The sequence below is a fragment of the Podarcis erhardii genome, assembly GCF_964252035.2.
Source record: "Podarcis erhardii genome assembly, chromosome: 4".
Classification (NCBI taxonomy): Eukaryota; Metazoa; Chordata; class Lepidosauria; order Squamata; family Lacertidae; genus Podarcis; species Podarcis erhardii.
The window spans coordinates 26,607,393-26,623,070 of NC_138508.1; the positions used below are offsets into that span (position 1 = coordinate 26,607,393).

The 15,678-nt window shown below is 42.2% G+C and overlaps 1 protein-coding gene across 10 annotated transcripts in view; it reads right to left on the bottom strand.

Annotated features, from left to right (window-relative positions):
- ATP8A2 (ATPase phospholipid transporting 8A2) overlaps window positions 1–15,678 on the bottom strand; it is a 318,937-nt gene that overhangs the window by 83,790 nt on the left and 219,469 nt on the right. For 8 of the 10 annotated variants that reach the window (XM_081860134.1, XM_081860133.1, XM_081860130.1 and 5 more), the window contains 4 exons: window positions 15,397–15,475; window positions 10,729–10,790; window positions 9,901–9,957; window positions 4,698–4,805 (listed from right to left, as the gene is read on the bottom strand). In XM_081860134.1, coding sequence (XP_081716260.1) covers window positions 4,698–4,805; window positions 9,901–9,957; window positions 10,729–10,790; window positions 15,397–15,475 — 306 coding nt within the window. The remainder of the gene's footprint in view (window positions 1–4,697; window positions 4,806–9,900; window positions 9,958–10,728; window positions 10,791–15,396; window positions 15,476–15,678) is intronic. The other 2 variants (XM_081860135.1, XM_081860131.1) reach the window with 1 other exon arrangement.

Genomic DNA, 15,678 nt, shown 5'->3' on the forward strand with positions numbered 1-15,678 from the left:
TACCCCAAGGTGTCTGCTTCCTGTCTTGCTTTTAAGACTTTCTCCCTTGAATAGTACTATAGAATACTTCTAGTATTGGGAATGTTCTGTCTCTGAGGAAGAGAAGCCATTTTTCTTTCTCAGCTGTGGACTATCATGGGCTCAGTGCAATTGGTTTTGTATATCGGTAATAGATTTTGCAAGAACCGTCTTGAAAGTTGATGCGGCTTTTATACATCCCACCTCCTCCATCTAATTTTTATGAGCCTCCTTTCAGAGGACTTGGATTTTAAAACTCTGCTTCACTTGCTGTGTAAAGTCCTGGAAGCCAAATCCTGACATTTCAATGATGGAGTGGAATTCTTGAAAGGAATATGAACGCTCCAAGTGCTCTGTATGTTTGGACAGAATCCCTTTTCCCCCGATCGCTTCTTCATTCTTGATTAGACGATGAGCAGCCTTTTAACGTATCTGGTAATTGATTACCTATCTAGGAACACGGTGCTACAATACTGGGCTACATTAATGACCTCATTCAATCACACATAGTGTAATTCTTGTGGTTGGAATGAAAATAATATAAAATATTGCCTTAGCCCCAGTGAGGCTTTAATGCCATATCTCAAGACATCATTTGTTTCGGGAAATCCAATGAGTATTAAATTACATTTTTTAACTAGAAAAACATTTCGTTGAAATATTCACACAGAAACTCAATGCTATTAGCACAATGCTATTACTTTGGGACCTGGATGTTGTGTTGGAGCAGATGTTTAACCACAATTGTGTCAGATTCCCCCCCCCCATGTAGCTGCAATAAAATTAGGGCTCAGCTCAAATTACTCACACGTTTTCACAATTTTTTTCCACCATTGTTGGGTAACGTCTCCCATATTTGGACAGTTTTTGAGGCTTCTGAATAAATGTTGGCACATTCATTTATATTGTCCTGACTAGTTCTTTCCTGAACGGCCCTCAAGGACATCATCATTTAGTCAAAACTGATTGGATATGCAGGATTATGACTACATCCTGTTCATAACATGATATCGGATTCTCCAAATGATCTACCTCCACTGTTAAGAGGCAGTATTGCTGGAAATCCTGTGGAGAGAGCACTGTTGCACTTAGATCCTGTTTGTGGGCTTCCTACGGATCTGGTTGGCCACTGAGAGAATAAAATGCAGGACCTGATGAGCTTTGACTTGATCCGGCAAGGTTCTTCTTATGTTCTTATGATCCATCATCCAAGAAAGAAGAAGCAACATCCATGGGAAACAACGGTATTGAATCGATGAGGGAAAGGTAAACATCTTCACAATTAAAAATGGGGGTTCAATTATTCCTGCCCAGCAAAACAGCTATGATAACTTGAAATTAAAACTGTAGAATATTCAGCAAAGATCTAAATAAAAGCAGGATTCCATCAGCAAGCCCTCACTTTCCTCACCCCTGTATTAAAAGCTGACCTATTTGCAGGGGCATTATGAGCCTACCGTTCTTGGGCAGCAAAATATGCTTCATAGTTCTGCTAATCAAATTTCAGCCTTATTTATGGAAATTTGAATTAGAACTGGTGATGCAAATAGCACAACGGAGCATAATGAAGATGCCATGGAATGCTGTCTAAGGAATTTGGTTTTGTCTCTGTTCGTCATAAGCAGGCTGGCAGACCCTTGTCCTGTCAGCTGTCACTCTCTCTCCTCACCCTTGAAAGCTGTCCACAGCAATCAAGCTGTCCATGGCAATCTCTCTTGCAGCATCCCCTGTCTTATACCGCAACACAATGAAATATTTATTAGACTGCTACCAGATTTAATAGAGAATGGCTGCAGAGTTTCTCTTGTTTATTAGATGGAATTACAGGATAAGTAACCTTACAAAGGGACGTGGATGGCACTGTGGGTTAAACCACAGAGCTTAGGACTTGCTGATCAGAAGGTTGGCAGTTCGAATCCCCGCGACGGGGTGAGCTCCTGTTGCTAGGTCTCTGCTCCTGCCAACCTAGCAGTTCGAAAGCACGTCAAAGTGCAATAGATAAATAGGTACCACTCTGGCGGGAAGGTAAACGGCGTTTCTGTGCGCTGCTCTGGTTCGCCAGAAGCGGCTTAGTCATGCTGGCCACATGACCCGGAAGCTGTACGCCAGCTCCCTCGGTCAATAAAGCGAGATGAGCACCGCAACCCCAGAGTCGGCCACAACTGGACCTAATGGTCAGGGGTCCCTTTACCTTTAACCTTACAAAACTGTCTTTAGAGTATTTTCTAATACACAGGAATGGGTTTTATTAAAATGAATTTGCTTGGTTCACTAGAACTGCTCTTCTCCCCGGATGGTACTGATATAGAACTACTCTTCTCTCCAGCATATTTGGACAGGAGGTGTAGGAAACAGCCTGTTAGCGGACGTAAAAGAAAGCTGCCTAATATCAAGGCAGAACAGCTCAGGTCCATCCAGCTAGCTCTCCAAGTTCTTCCCAGCTCTACCTGAAGATGATGAATGGCAACTAAAGTTTCAGCAAGGATTCTTTGTAAGTCTTACCTGGCAATGCTGGAAACTGAACCTAGACCTTCTGCATACAAAGCACCGGCTCTCCCACTGTGCTACAGGAACCCACCAATCTGCTTGCCAGAGATCTCAAGGGGAGGGTTGCCTCTTCCATCTGCTAAGCTGTGCAATAACTGCACTAGCAGAAACCCACAGAGGAACAGATTGCAAAATCTACTGTGCAACAAAGTTACCAGCAACTTGCTTATGTGTTTTCTTGCTGTCAGCATCCTGCTAGCACAAAACATTTTGCCAACTGGACAAGAATACCACCAAGTGAACAATCAATATATATATATATATATTGCATTTCTTTACATTTAAATGTTGTCCTGGTCCTACGACACATTTTTCATTTGGGTTTTCTCTCTGTAGTACTTCACCTTTCATTTATTAAATACACACATACACACATATATCCCCAGAGTCTCCTATTTTTCACATTCCCATCAGGCTCTTGAGTGGTTTTGACAGGCTCATTATTTCCCCCCACATCCCATTCTCCAAAGGTTGAACTCATGGCACCGAAGGGGAGAATTTCACCACCTGGAACTCAATAGATGTCGAAGGAACAAATCCAAAGCTTCACTAACATTTGAAGGGTAAGTACTCCTTTTGGATATGGTCACCCAGTAATTTATTTTACAGATATATTTCCGGCCCCTTAGACAAGTCAGAGAAAAAGAATTCTGGAAAAAACTGGGTACTTAATCAGAAATGATAAGTAATGTGGCTTTAGTAAACATTTAGTTTGCAAATGGTATTCTGTAAAAGAAACCATATGAAAAAATCATATATGGAGAGGATCGGTGCCTTTTTTCAGGGGGTCCTCAAGGGTACGCAATAACAGCACCTCTTTTTCTTTTGTTAAAACGTGTGGCACTTACTGTAACAACTTCATGGTGAGTACCTATTTTTTTTTGGGGGGGGGGGAAGCACTGGAAAGGATTAATGTATGGCCAAAACCTGATCACAGATGCATGCTCGTAACTGGGAGAAATGCATATGTCTGATGTTGAACATATCGCCCAGGATTCTACCCACCAGAACTGCAATATCCCGCCTAGGGGAAATGCATTTTCAAAGGAGGCCTCAAATGAAAAAGAGCAGTGAAGGCACCCAGCTTTGCCTTTTTGTACTTCCATTACCATTTCTTTCAGCAACATTTGTACTTTGGGTGCAACATTAGGGGTTTACACTAGGGGTGCAACATTTATCAATCAATTCAGATTATTGATTAAAAACTTGTCAAGCTACTAAATCAACACCCAGATTGATCAGGTAACACAACTATAATAATAACAATGATACCAAGTACTTATTAAAAATTGCAGGTGGTGGACACCATCTTAGAAAAGTAGTTGCTCTTTCACTATCACGGAGGAAGAAGTGACTCTCCTAAAACTTATTTTCTCCCTTCAAGACTACTGCTTCAGTCACAGTCAGACTAATGTGGGTATAATACATTAATCAGTCGATTAAAACTCATTTATTTGGACTAATATTTATTTAACTAACCATAGTCATCGTGATTACATCTGGTGCACTTTTGATTTGTACTGCATACCAATAGAACTAACCGGTGTTGAAGGACAACAATGGTGTCTGTGGTGATGTCAGCTACAATCCTGTGCATACTTTACTGGGAATTAGTCCCAGTGAATACCATGGATTTACTTCTGAGTAGACATGTTTAGGATTGTGCAATCAAGCCCTTTCATCCAGGGTGGAGTCCCACTAAAACCATGGATTTATTTCTGTGTATACGTGCATAGGATCATGATAGTTTGCCTGTTCATCTAGGGTGGAAAAAAGTTCTTTATTTCTTTTAACTGATACTACCTTAACAAAATATTAATATTAAAAAATAGGATGGAGAAAAGTTACGGCCTATTTTGATTTAGATCTCATGTAATCGATTGATTTTTTTAAAAAGAAGTCTATAACTTTGCACATCAAGGATATTTTTTTTAAAAACAAAGTTCAAGTAACCTCAGAGTAGAGCAATCCTTTTGAAAGCAAAAACAAACCCACAACCCAACAGCTTACTTAAATGTGGATGATCTAATTGGGAGCTCTAAACTATTCACTTCTCAAAGTATATTTGCTCCTGAGAAAACACACACACACACAAATGTGCTCTTTTGCCACTGTGGAACCCAAGGACTGACCTGCCCCAGCATGTCTGGTGCAATCGGAATGATGGGCCAGATGGTGGAGTAGACTCCGAAGAAGACCAGCCAGAGCAGCATGCTTCCCCAAACAGCCAAGTGACTGAACTGCAGGGAAAGAGAAACAAATCAAGACACACAGCACAGCCTCCTCCTGCCCCCACACTTGACTCTCAGGTATTATTTTACTTCCACCTATGGCTTTTGTCAGTCTCACTCCGGGCTGTCTAACACGCTTTATTTTCTGCCAGCAGCAAGATTGATTAAACGGCTTGGAAGAGTCCTGTGTTAAAAGCCTTTTTTTGTGAAATGCAGCACATTGCTTTCAAAGCTAGCTTATCCCAGGCATTTAAAAACAAAACAAAGCCCTAAACCAACCATGTTCTTAGCATGACGTTTCCCCTGTCTCCAAGAATCTAGCTCAGAGGGACAGGGTAGGAGGCAGCAGAGGTGGGATTCATCTAACCTCTAGTGGGAGAGATGGCAGTAAGGTTCCCAAACATTGCTCCCTTGGTTCCACAGTCTCATCCCCCAGTGCTTCCCATGAAAAGAATTATTCAGCATTACGCTTTGCACGACCCGCCAAGGATTAACACAATAAAATCCAAAACTGTGACCATTAATTGCACATTTATTCAAAATCCTATCAAAACTTTATGCAGTGGTACCTTGGTTTACGAATTTAATCCGTTCCAGAAGTCTATTCTTAGAATCATAGAATCATAGAGTTGGAAGAGACCACAAGGGCCATCGAGATTCTTAAACCAAAGCATTCTTAAACCAAGGCGTGCTTTCCTATAGCAGCAGGGGACTCAGTGTACAAATGGAACACACTCAACAGGAAGTGAAACATGTTCTTATTCCAAAGCAAAGTTCACAAACCAAAACACCTACTTCCGGGTTTGCAGTGTTCGCAATCCAAGTTGTTCATGAACTAAGCTGTTCTTAAACCAAAGTACCACTGTAGTTTAATTAATGCAACGAGATTGAGGAACTTGATCCAGTGATCCCAACGTCTGATAGAAATGTATACTTCCAGTGCCCTCTAGCCACCTCACTGACTCTTTGCAACCCTGCCCCAGGCAATCTTATGCCCCAGGTGGTACTGTATGCTTTGTGAACCACTGGGTTAAGTGCACTGGCAGAGCCAGTCCAGTGTTCCCAGCTGTGTGTGTGTACCACACTGAACTTGCTGGTGCACTAACGCTCCTCCTCTAACCCCTGCCCCACACCCAGTAAGGAGCAGTGATAAGCCGACCATAGGTAAGGTGGGATATAGAAATGCAATTTAGAAATGTAAATGCAATAAATTTAAGCTCAATCCAAACCAGTGTGCTTTGGAACATACCCAGAATTACACCTGGATGTCAGGGAAATATATGTATTTTGAATATTTATCACACACACACACACATGTCACCCTGGCTTTTGTGTTAATCTTTGGAAATACAGAAAGCATTTTTGACACCAAGTTTTTCTTTCCCTTTTATTGGTTCAAGTATGTCTATATCGTACTTTGGCTTTGGTGTTAATTTTTGGAATTGTAAAAAGCATTAAGTGGCAGAATGTTTGCTGTCTCTTCCCCTTAAAGTGTGTTTGGAAGAATAATAGCAATACTCGTTTTCATTTTTTTAAAAAAGCATTTTGAAAACAAGCGTTCTTCATCAAATGGTCCATATGGGACCCACATCAAGCTTTGTTTATTTTTAAAGCCCTCGGACAGTTTCTGAGCTTTGAAAACAATTCCTCCCTGAAAACGGTTCCCAAAGTTTCTAACGATATTAAACTAAATCAAAATCACCATCATGATTAACGAGTAAAACTGCTAAAACATACAAAACCCCAATCACTACAACACAGTAAACATTGACAATTAAGAAACCACACACTTTTCTTTTAATTCTGGAAATTCCCGCAGTGCAATCCTATGTCTATTCAGTAGCAGAATCACAGAGTTGGGGGCAGAGGTGACCTCAAAGGTCATCTTATCCAGACCCTCCCAATGCAGGAAATCCGCTATGAGTTAACTGACGTTCAGACTGGCATCCATTGGCTGGAGCACCAACAGTGGGCGGAGCCAGAGCTGATGACAGGCAGAGTCAACTGCTTCCTTTAAGCAAGCAGGGACCACCTCCTCTCGCAAGGAGGCATTAATCACATCCCTGGCCCAGCCAGCTGTCCCCTCCCTACTAGTTGTTATCAGCCCAGAGGGGCAAGAGTCCAGAGCACAAGTGGTCGTTTCCCAGACCAATCCAGGCACCTTGACCACACCCTTAAGCCTTACTAACTGAAACTCATCCAATATAGTCTCCACCCCCATCACTCAGCCCAGACACTGAGGTCCAGCGCCGAGGGCCTTTTGGCAGTTCCCTCACTCTGATAAGCGAGGTTACAGGGAACCAGGCAGAGGGCCTTCTCAGTGGTGGCACCTGCCCTGTGGAATGCCCTCCCATCCAATGTCAAGGAAATAAACAACTATCTGACTTTTAGAAGACATCTGAAGGCAGCCCTGTTTAGGGAACTTTTTAATGTTTGATGTCTTATTGTATTTTTAATATTTTGTTAGAAGCAGCCCAGAGTGGCTGGGGAAACCCAGCCGGATAGGCGGGGTATAAATAATAATAATAATAATAATAATAATAATAATAATAATAATAATAATTCTCAATATTTATCTGCTGTAACAGTGGAGCCAACATCCTGTTGGATGCAAGTGATTTTATCCTCAGAATGCTTGGCAAACAAGTCGCAGCGAGCTACCATAAAAAGCCACAAAAATGTTAAAAACAGGCATCAGCTAACCATTGGGGAAGGATGTAGTCTTAATTGCCTGCAAAGGCCTGGCAGAATAGAAAAGTTTTTTTAACAGTCATTTAAGAGTTGGCACAGAAGGGGCCTGTTGGGACAGGCAGGAACAGAAGGCAAGGAGACCTACAGATGGTGGAGCTGAAGCCTTGGTCAATGACAGCGAGAACCAAATAGGTGTAGCTTTGTCCCCATCCTCCTCCTGGCTGAGTTCTACAAGGGCAACACTGACACTGAGGAGGAGGAAGCGGACAGGTAGAGTCACATCCTGGGCTGGTTGTAAGCAGGAAGTGGAGGCTAAGGGCAGGCTGAGGTTAGCGAGGCAGTGCCCCATTTGTCCTAATGTATCAGCCTTTGCAGCCCAGTAGCTTTTCATAGACCACATGTAGTTGCATAATGCGCCGTGGCAAAGGGCGCTGTTTTGCTCCAGCATAATAGCAAACAGTTCTGAACTTCCGAGCATGTCGAAGAACATGCAAACAACTGGAGACCTTTCTTCTCTGCTGCATTGAGCAACGGCTACTGTGTGCTCCCCCCAAATTTATTTATCCAAGCGTTTCATTTCCCTCTATCCTATCCTCTCATTCAGCAGCAAGAGTTTCTCACTCCTGAGACTAAACTGAATGTAACCAATCCACCCGATGATGGAGGTGAGGCTTAAGTCGATGGCACGCTCTCAATACTTCTCAACTGCTCGGAGGAAGTCTTTCCCAGAGTGAGTAAGCCACAGCTGAAACAATAAGGCTTGCCAGAAATGGTGTGTGAGAGACTGGGAAGTGGGCTTAGACGAAAAGACAACTTTTAAAAAAGAAAAAAAAAGCATGAAGGCAGCACACCTACACATCACGTTTTTAAAATAGAAAAGGAAAACACCCAAGTGTTTTGTTTTGTTTTTTAAAAATGCTCCCCAAAATTCTTCTCTCTCTCTCTCTGTGTGTGTGTGTGTGTGTGTTTCCAAATGCTTCACCAGAGCCTTTTTGGTTTGAGTCCTGATAGCAGAAGGTCAGTAACTGTTGTATTTTCAGTCATGGGGAGTGGAATTAGATCAGAGAAGCATCATGCAATTCAGCATTTAGTAAGAATTAAAAGGGCACCGTATACCTAAGTAATATGACTTGTACACAAATAAACTTTTCAAAAGTGTGGGCTTAGGCTGGTTAGACTACATTTGAAAGCAATGCACAAGGACGTATATGAAAGATATTTCATTTTCCTTGAGGTTCGCCCCCCATTGTGGAAAGGGCAGGGAGCAATGCAGTTGTGCCACATACTTGCTATGCCACATCTTTCCCCCAAATTCAATATGATAAATAACCCAGGAAAACACCTCACCTCCTGGTTTCATACCGCCAGCTCAAATTCCTCTTCCACTCATAAGCACATACACAAACACACCATTTACCACATTTTTATTTCCCTGTTATGGTATGCTGAAGGGAGTTAGGACGCTACTAATTTCCGTAAGTGATCCCAAGTTATGCACAAATCAACTGCATCCCCCTTCCGTGTCATCAGAGCAGAAAACCTGGGAAGTTTAGCATTCACCTAGGCATACACCAAAATATCCTTTTTTTTCCAGTGGGGATGTGTTACAGTGGTACCTCACAAGACGAATGCCTCGCAAGACGAATGCCTCGCAAGACGAAAGAGTTTTCCATTTTTTGAGTCATTTCGCAAGACGAATTTCCCTATGGGCTTGCTTCGCAAGACGAAACGTCTTGCGAGTTCTTGCGAGTTTGTTTCCTTTTTCTTAAAGCCGCTAAGCCGCTAAGCGGCTAAGCCGTTAATAGCCGCTAAGCTGTTAATAGCCGTGCTTCGCAAGACGAAAAAACCGCAAGACGAAGAGACTCGCGGAACGGATTAATTTCGTCTTGCGAGGCACCACTGTATATGTAATTGGTAGTGGCCAGTGTAGTGAGGCAGAGCAGTGAAGTTGCACTGCTGACATTGGTATTGCTGCAGCTCACTGCACAGGGCTAGGGAAGGGCAATGGGCAAGGCACGGCTGTATAGACACACTGGAGGAGCCCAATCTAACATTCCCACTTGTGTGTCTGCACACTGCTGTCCTTGCAGTCGCCTTGCTCCCCCGCCCTTGTTCAGTTAAGCTGCAGTGATGCCAGTGCTGCAAGATCTTACCCACTACACCAGAGGCCACAGTGCAGTAGTCTTTTGTAGACTGCATGTACTAGCATAATACGCAGTGGCAAATAGCGCTGCATTGTGCCACTGTAATAGGAAATCATTCTGATATTTTGTGTGTGCCAAAGAGTATGCAAACAATTGGAAGGCTTCCTTCTCTGATGTGCTATATAAGTATAATATATGCCTTCCTTTTCTTTGCTCAGTAATATTAGGAATAAGGGGAGAGTGCTGGTTGAAACATTTCTAATACTTACTTTTGTCCATGCTGTGGTTTCTAAGCCAGCTTTCAGACAGACGGTCACCACAACATACTGCAGAGGTAGAGGGAGAGAGAAATGTTAGGAAAAACATTTAATCCCAGCAAGCATTTCCCATTCACACTTGCTTCGCCCTCTCTGGCTTTTCAGAAAGAAAGCAATAGTTAAATCTAAGGAATGTCCACAAGCACATCACAGCTTAACAATGTAGGAACCAGGTGCCATTTTACTTTTAAATGTTGTAGTGTGTTCAATGCATTTCAGGAGTACAGCAGCGAGGTTAAGGAAGCTGTTTACAAAATGGTGTAACACATGTCCTGATGGGAATGCCTAGAGATCCTGGGTACAACTGGCATCTTGGGAAATGCTCAGCATCAGTTTAGCCAAGTGTACAAGGTCCAAGTCTGCACAAGATGGTAAGTCAAACAATGGGAATGTACAAACATGCTGGCTCTAAGAGAGGAGCTCACATTTGATTCGCTCCTTTTGGGTCATTTTAGCTTAGTGCAGCATGGCAGCTAAGCCCAGGTTTGGCTTAGCGTATTGTTTGAACCTGGGTATGTGGTTAAGGTTCATGCAACATATCGTAAAACTGGAGAATTCATTGCCACAAGAGGTAGTGACGGCAACCAACTTGGATGGCTTCAAAAGAAGATTTGAAAAATTCATAGAAGAGAAGGCTATCAATGGCTACCAACCACAATGGCTATGTTTTGCCTCCACTGTCAGAGGTTGTATATACTGGGGAATACCAGTTCATGGGAAATGCTCAGCCGCACAAACAAAGACCATGTGCAGTATTGTAGCTGGATTTTAGCAACTTACCGTATAAACTATATTTCCAACAAACAGATAGTCTACACTCTGGCCACTTGCAAATACCGCATCTGGAAAAAAGAAGATGATAACAAATATTAAATATTTCATTTGCCCAAGGAGATATTATTGTTTTTTAAAAGGCTACTTAAGATTTTCAAATGGTTTGAACAAAATTAAGTAAAACGCAACCGTGAGCAATTTTTAAAATATCATCTCAATTCACAGAATATCTTAAAACTAAAGAGAAGATTGGGTTAAGAAGAGAAAGAGAGCGGGCGAGCTGAAAAACAGATTAAAGGAAAGCTAAGGAAAAAACATTAGAAAGGTGTATGTAAACATGCCAGCTCACATTTAACTGGTGGCGCAGCATGAACAACATCATTCCTTTCTGCAGAGGTAGTGAAAGGTAACCAAGCGACTAGGAAACATTCAGCATGAGCCTGAACGCACTTTTAACAGCCTGATGTGTTTTTGAAACATGTCTCCTGGATTTCTCTTTGTAGGGAGGATAAATTTTGCATACTGGGTTTCTCAAAGCTCTTTCAAAAGCAGCACATTGGAAGCAAATAGTGTAATGACTGTCTTAGCCAATGCTGAAGCTATTAAATGTTCAAAAATAGCGTACACACACACATCACCATTAGGACTCGTTTGAGCAGAAGGGGGGATTCCTGCCAAGAACGAATTATCAAAATATCTATAGGAGATGAAGAATTCCAGTTACCACATCATCTTCGTGCCACTGTGCTGCATACAAATGCAGTCCTGCTATATGTGCTTTTATTTTAGATTCCTTTGAAGCGAGGGGATATTTTTTACCCCAAAGGTTACCGAAAGAGAGAGGAGAAGCAGAAATCCTCCCTTTGGTGCATATAGCTGCTATCTTAAAAAGCTATTGGAGGGTGTTAATGGCGAAAAGGGACTGGGCATCTTATATTCCAACACCCTTTCTCCTGTCTGTAAGTACACAAAAAAAGGCGAATATGTGTTAATTTAACATATGGAGGTGCCAAACTTGGCAATACTTCAAGTAGCCAAGTTTATTCGTGCTTAGCTCCTGCTGAGGAAAAAAGAAGAAGGGCTCCTATGAAAAAAGGAACACATGGCAGCTGCAGGAATTCTCAAATTAATCCAAAAAGGGCTGTAATTCAGAAGGATTACACAACCATCTCGCTTCAACATGGCAGCCAGCGACACACATCTGCCTAGGTGAGGCTGATCTAAACCAGAAACCTAGAGCCACAATCTGCAAGGTGATTGTTGCCTGAAAGAGGGAGTTATGCCCTTGCTTGAATGGCACTATTACTTCCCTTGATCTAGATGCAATACTCCTATTGATGCAGCCCAGAATTGCATTGGCTTTTTAAGCTGCCGCGTCACACTGTTGGCTCATGTCAAGTTTGTGGTCAACCAAGACTCCTAGATCCTTTTCGCATGTACTGCTCTCAAGCCAGGTGTCACCCATCTTGTATTTGTGCCTCTCATTTTTTTTGCCCAAGTGCAATACTTTACATTTCTCCCTGTTAAAATTCATCTTGTTTGTTTTGGCCCAGTTCTCTAATCTGTCAAGGTCATTTTGAAGTGTGATCCTGTCCTCTGGGGTGTTAGCCACCCCTCCCAGTTTGGTGTCATCTGCAAATTTGATCAGGATGCCCTTGAGTCCATCATCCAAGTCATTGATAAAGATGTTGAATAATACCGGGCCCAAGACAGAACCCTGTGGCACCCAACTAGTCACTCTTCTCCAGGATGAAGAGGAACCATTGATGAGCACCCTTTGGGTTCGGTCAGTCAGCCAGTTACAAATCCACTGAGTGGTAGCATAGTCAAGACCGCATTTTACCAGCTTCTTTACAAGAATATCATGGGACTCACCATCACCTCCTTCAGGATGGTTGTGAACACCCCTTCCCTGAGAATTAGCTACTTCATGGTCACAGCATCAGTCTCCATCAGCTACTTGGGTCTAGTGTTTTTTAACTATTTATGTTCTAGGGCAGCAATGGAGAAACCTACTGCAGAGTGATGTATCCACCCATCCATTCATTAATTCAATACAGCTGGGGTGGGGAACCTGTGGCACTCCAGATATTGTTGGATTGCAGCTTTTGGCATCCCTAGTCAATGGCCATGGTGGCTGGGGCTGATGGGAGTCCAACAACCTCTATATGGCCAGAGGTTCCATATTTCTGCTCTAGAGTCATTTCACACACTGACCAGGATCCAGAGAACTCTTTACGTGAATCCAAAACATGGAAAAAGACACAGCAGGGCTCTCTTTCTTCGGCACTTATATGTGTACCTCATCACTGGAGATAGGCAAATCTGTCAATGTTGGTTTCTCTCTATTTCTCTTTACCAATCTTAAGTTCTCTATGTTTCCAAATCAATTAGTGAACTACTTTTTTAAAAAGCCCTCCAGAGAATTCATTAGCATTTTGAAGTGAATTTATCCCAACATGCACGTGTTTATAAGCAGTTTTGCCTAACACACACATTTGCAACCCAATTTTCCTTAATTTATTGCATTTTTGTATGTTATTTTCACCAGTATATGCATCTTTAGGGACACTTTACCCCACTATATGCATTTTTGTGCAGCTTATTTGGCTTGAGAACTGCACCGCAAAATTCAAACAAGTGCAAATTTTTAAAAAGTGGCTGTGTTTTGGTTCTCCTTTGTTTCAGAAAGTGAGAATTGGGTGGGTTTTCCTTTAGGTGCGGAATGAATCAAATCCCCCCCCCCCAATCCCAGCTCACCACCAGCCTGTCCTGATAAGATATAATTGAAGAATGTTGCTCATGCAATCACATATGTAGTGTGTAAGTTTTTTAATGCCATGAAGAAATCTGGTTAAGTCCAAGTACATTTGGAGAATTTCAATGTCAGAGTTGCATCTAGAAATTGTATTTTGTAATATTATGACCTTGCACTTTTGGAATCCCAGGGCCCTACAAAAGAAGAAGAAGAAAAAGAAGAAAAGGGGGAAAACTTCCTACAATTGTCAGGGATGGCCAGGATGTGCTGTGAACATTTATTTGTAAGGCTGCAGAAGCACTCCTTCATTGCCCATATGCACACTGCATCCTAAAGAGCTCAAGAGGTTAAAGGACATACTGGTGTGAATGATGTATTTCTTTTCATCTGAAGTTTTAAAAACTGTTCCCTCAAACATAAAAAGGGATAAAAGATCTATATCCACCTCTCCCTGAATAGCAAAGCAGCCAGGGTTCTTCACTTGGTAATCTGTTGGTCTTTGAAATTATTTATTTATCGATTCCAATTTAAATCTCCAACACATCTCAAGACGGCATCCTAAAACCAGTAATATTCTAAATGGATCTAATAATTAAGTTCATGACTAACATGAAAGCTGACTCTCAATATGGAAAGGGGAAAAAACTGAAGTTTAGGAATATGGATAAATGCTTATATATACAGTGGTACCTTGGTCTGCATACGTCTTGGTTGGCATACGTTTTGGATTACAAACACGTCGAACCCAGAAGTGCGTGTTTTGGATTACAACCCATTTTGGGGGGGATTATGAACTAAAAAATTTTGGAGGCCCTATTGGTGAAAGCACGCCTTGGGTGACAACCTGTTTTGGTTTACAAACGGACCTCCGGAACCGATTATAGTTGTAAACCAAGGTACCACTGTAATCATATAACTCTGGCTGCATTCAATTACATTGAGTTAACTGGTCATTTTTATGGAGACTTATTCAAAAAAGTATATTTGAACTTCACAAAGATGAGCTTCTGTTAATTGACTAAAATGAAATCCCATGTCTTAAACTGCCATTACATGCAGACTTTCCTGGGAGAATGCCTCATGGATCTCAGTATGCCTTATTTTATATGCCTGTTGTCTTTGTCCATGGAGTTTTCTTGGCAGGGATACTAGAGTGGCTTGTCGGTTCCTGCTCCAGGTGGATTACGTTTGGTCAAAACTCTCCACTATGACCTGTCCATCTTGGGTGGCCCTGCACGGCATAGCTCATAGCTTCTCTGAGTTATTCAAGCCCCTTGGCCACGGCAAGGCAGTGATCCATGAAGGGGATCACTCTTGAGAGTCCCATGGACTGCAAGAAGTTCAAACCTATCCATTCTTAAGGAAATCAGCCCTGAGTGCTCCCTGGAAGGACAGATCCTGAAGCTGAGGCTCCAGTACTTTGGCCACCTCATGAGAAGAGAAGACTCCCTGGAAAAGACCCTGATGTTGGGAAAGATTGAGGGTACAAGGAGAAGGAGACGACAGAGGACGATTCCTCCTATTGACATTCCTCCTATCGACAGCCATTCACTCAAGAAATTGGAATAACATGCAGAAAGCCAGCACAAAGTGGAGTCTTCATAGGATCGGCCTACTACATATACAGTCCTTGTAATAATCACATTAAAAGAGCAAAAGGTTGTGTGAATCAATACTAAATCAATGCAGCTGCATGTAAAGACCCCCTGAATCATACACTTACAATCTCTGGGGGTTGAGAAGTGAAGGCTGCATGCAAACAGGGTAGATTTGGAAGGTCACTGTTGATAAATGTCCGAGCTTAGAGGCTGGTGGTCTGTCTGTCATGATTAATTTCCCAACAACCTGTTGTGAACTGCAATCACATTGGAGCTGGGCCAGAAAGGCTGACATTCAGGAAAGAATGAAGCACTTACCATGTTCCAGGGCTTTTAATGGAAACCAAAAGAGAATGATGGAGTGGATCAAAGCATTGATGCAGTGACCCCAGAACACCTAAGGAAACAAAACAAGAAAGTCAGGGGGGCTGACCAAACTCTCAAAGGCTGTTTAACTCCCTATCAAATGATTCATTACACACACGCAAAACATTAAATTTTATTTTAAAGGCTTTTAAAAAAAGCAATACCACTAAAGCTAGTATTAAAATTCAAAAATTGTCAATCCAAATGGAGGTTCCATCTGCTATACAGTGGTAC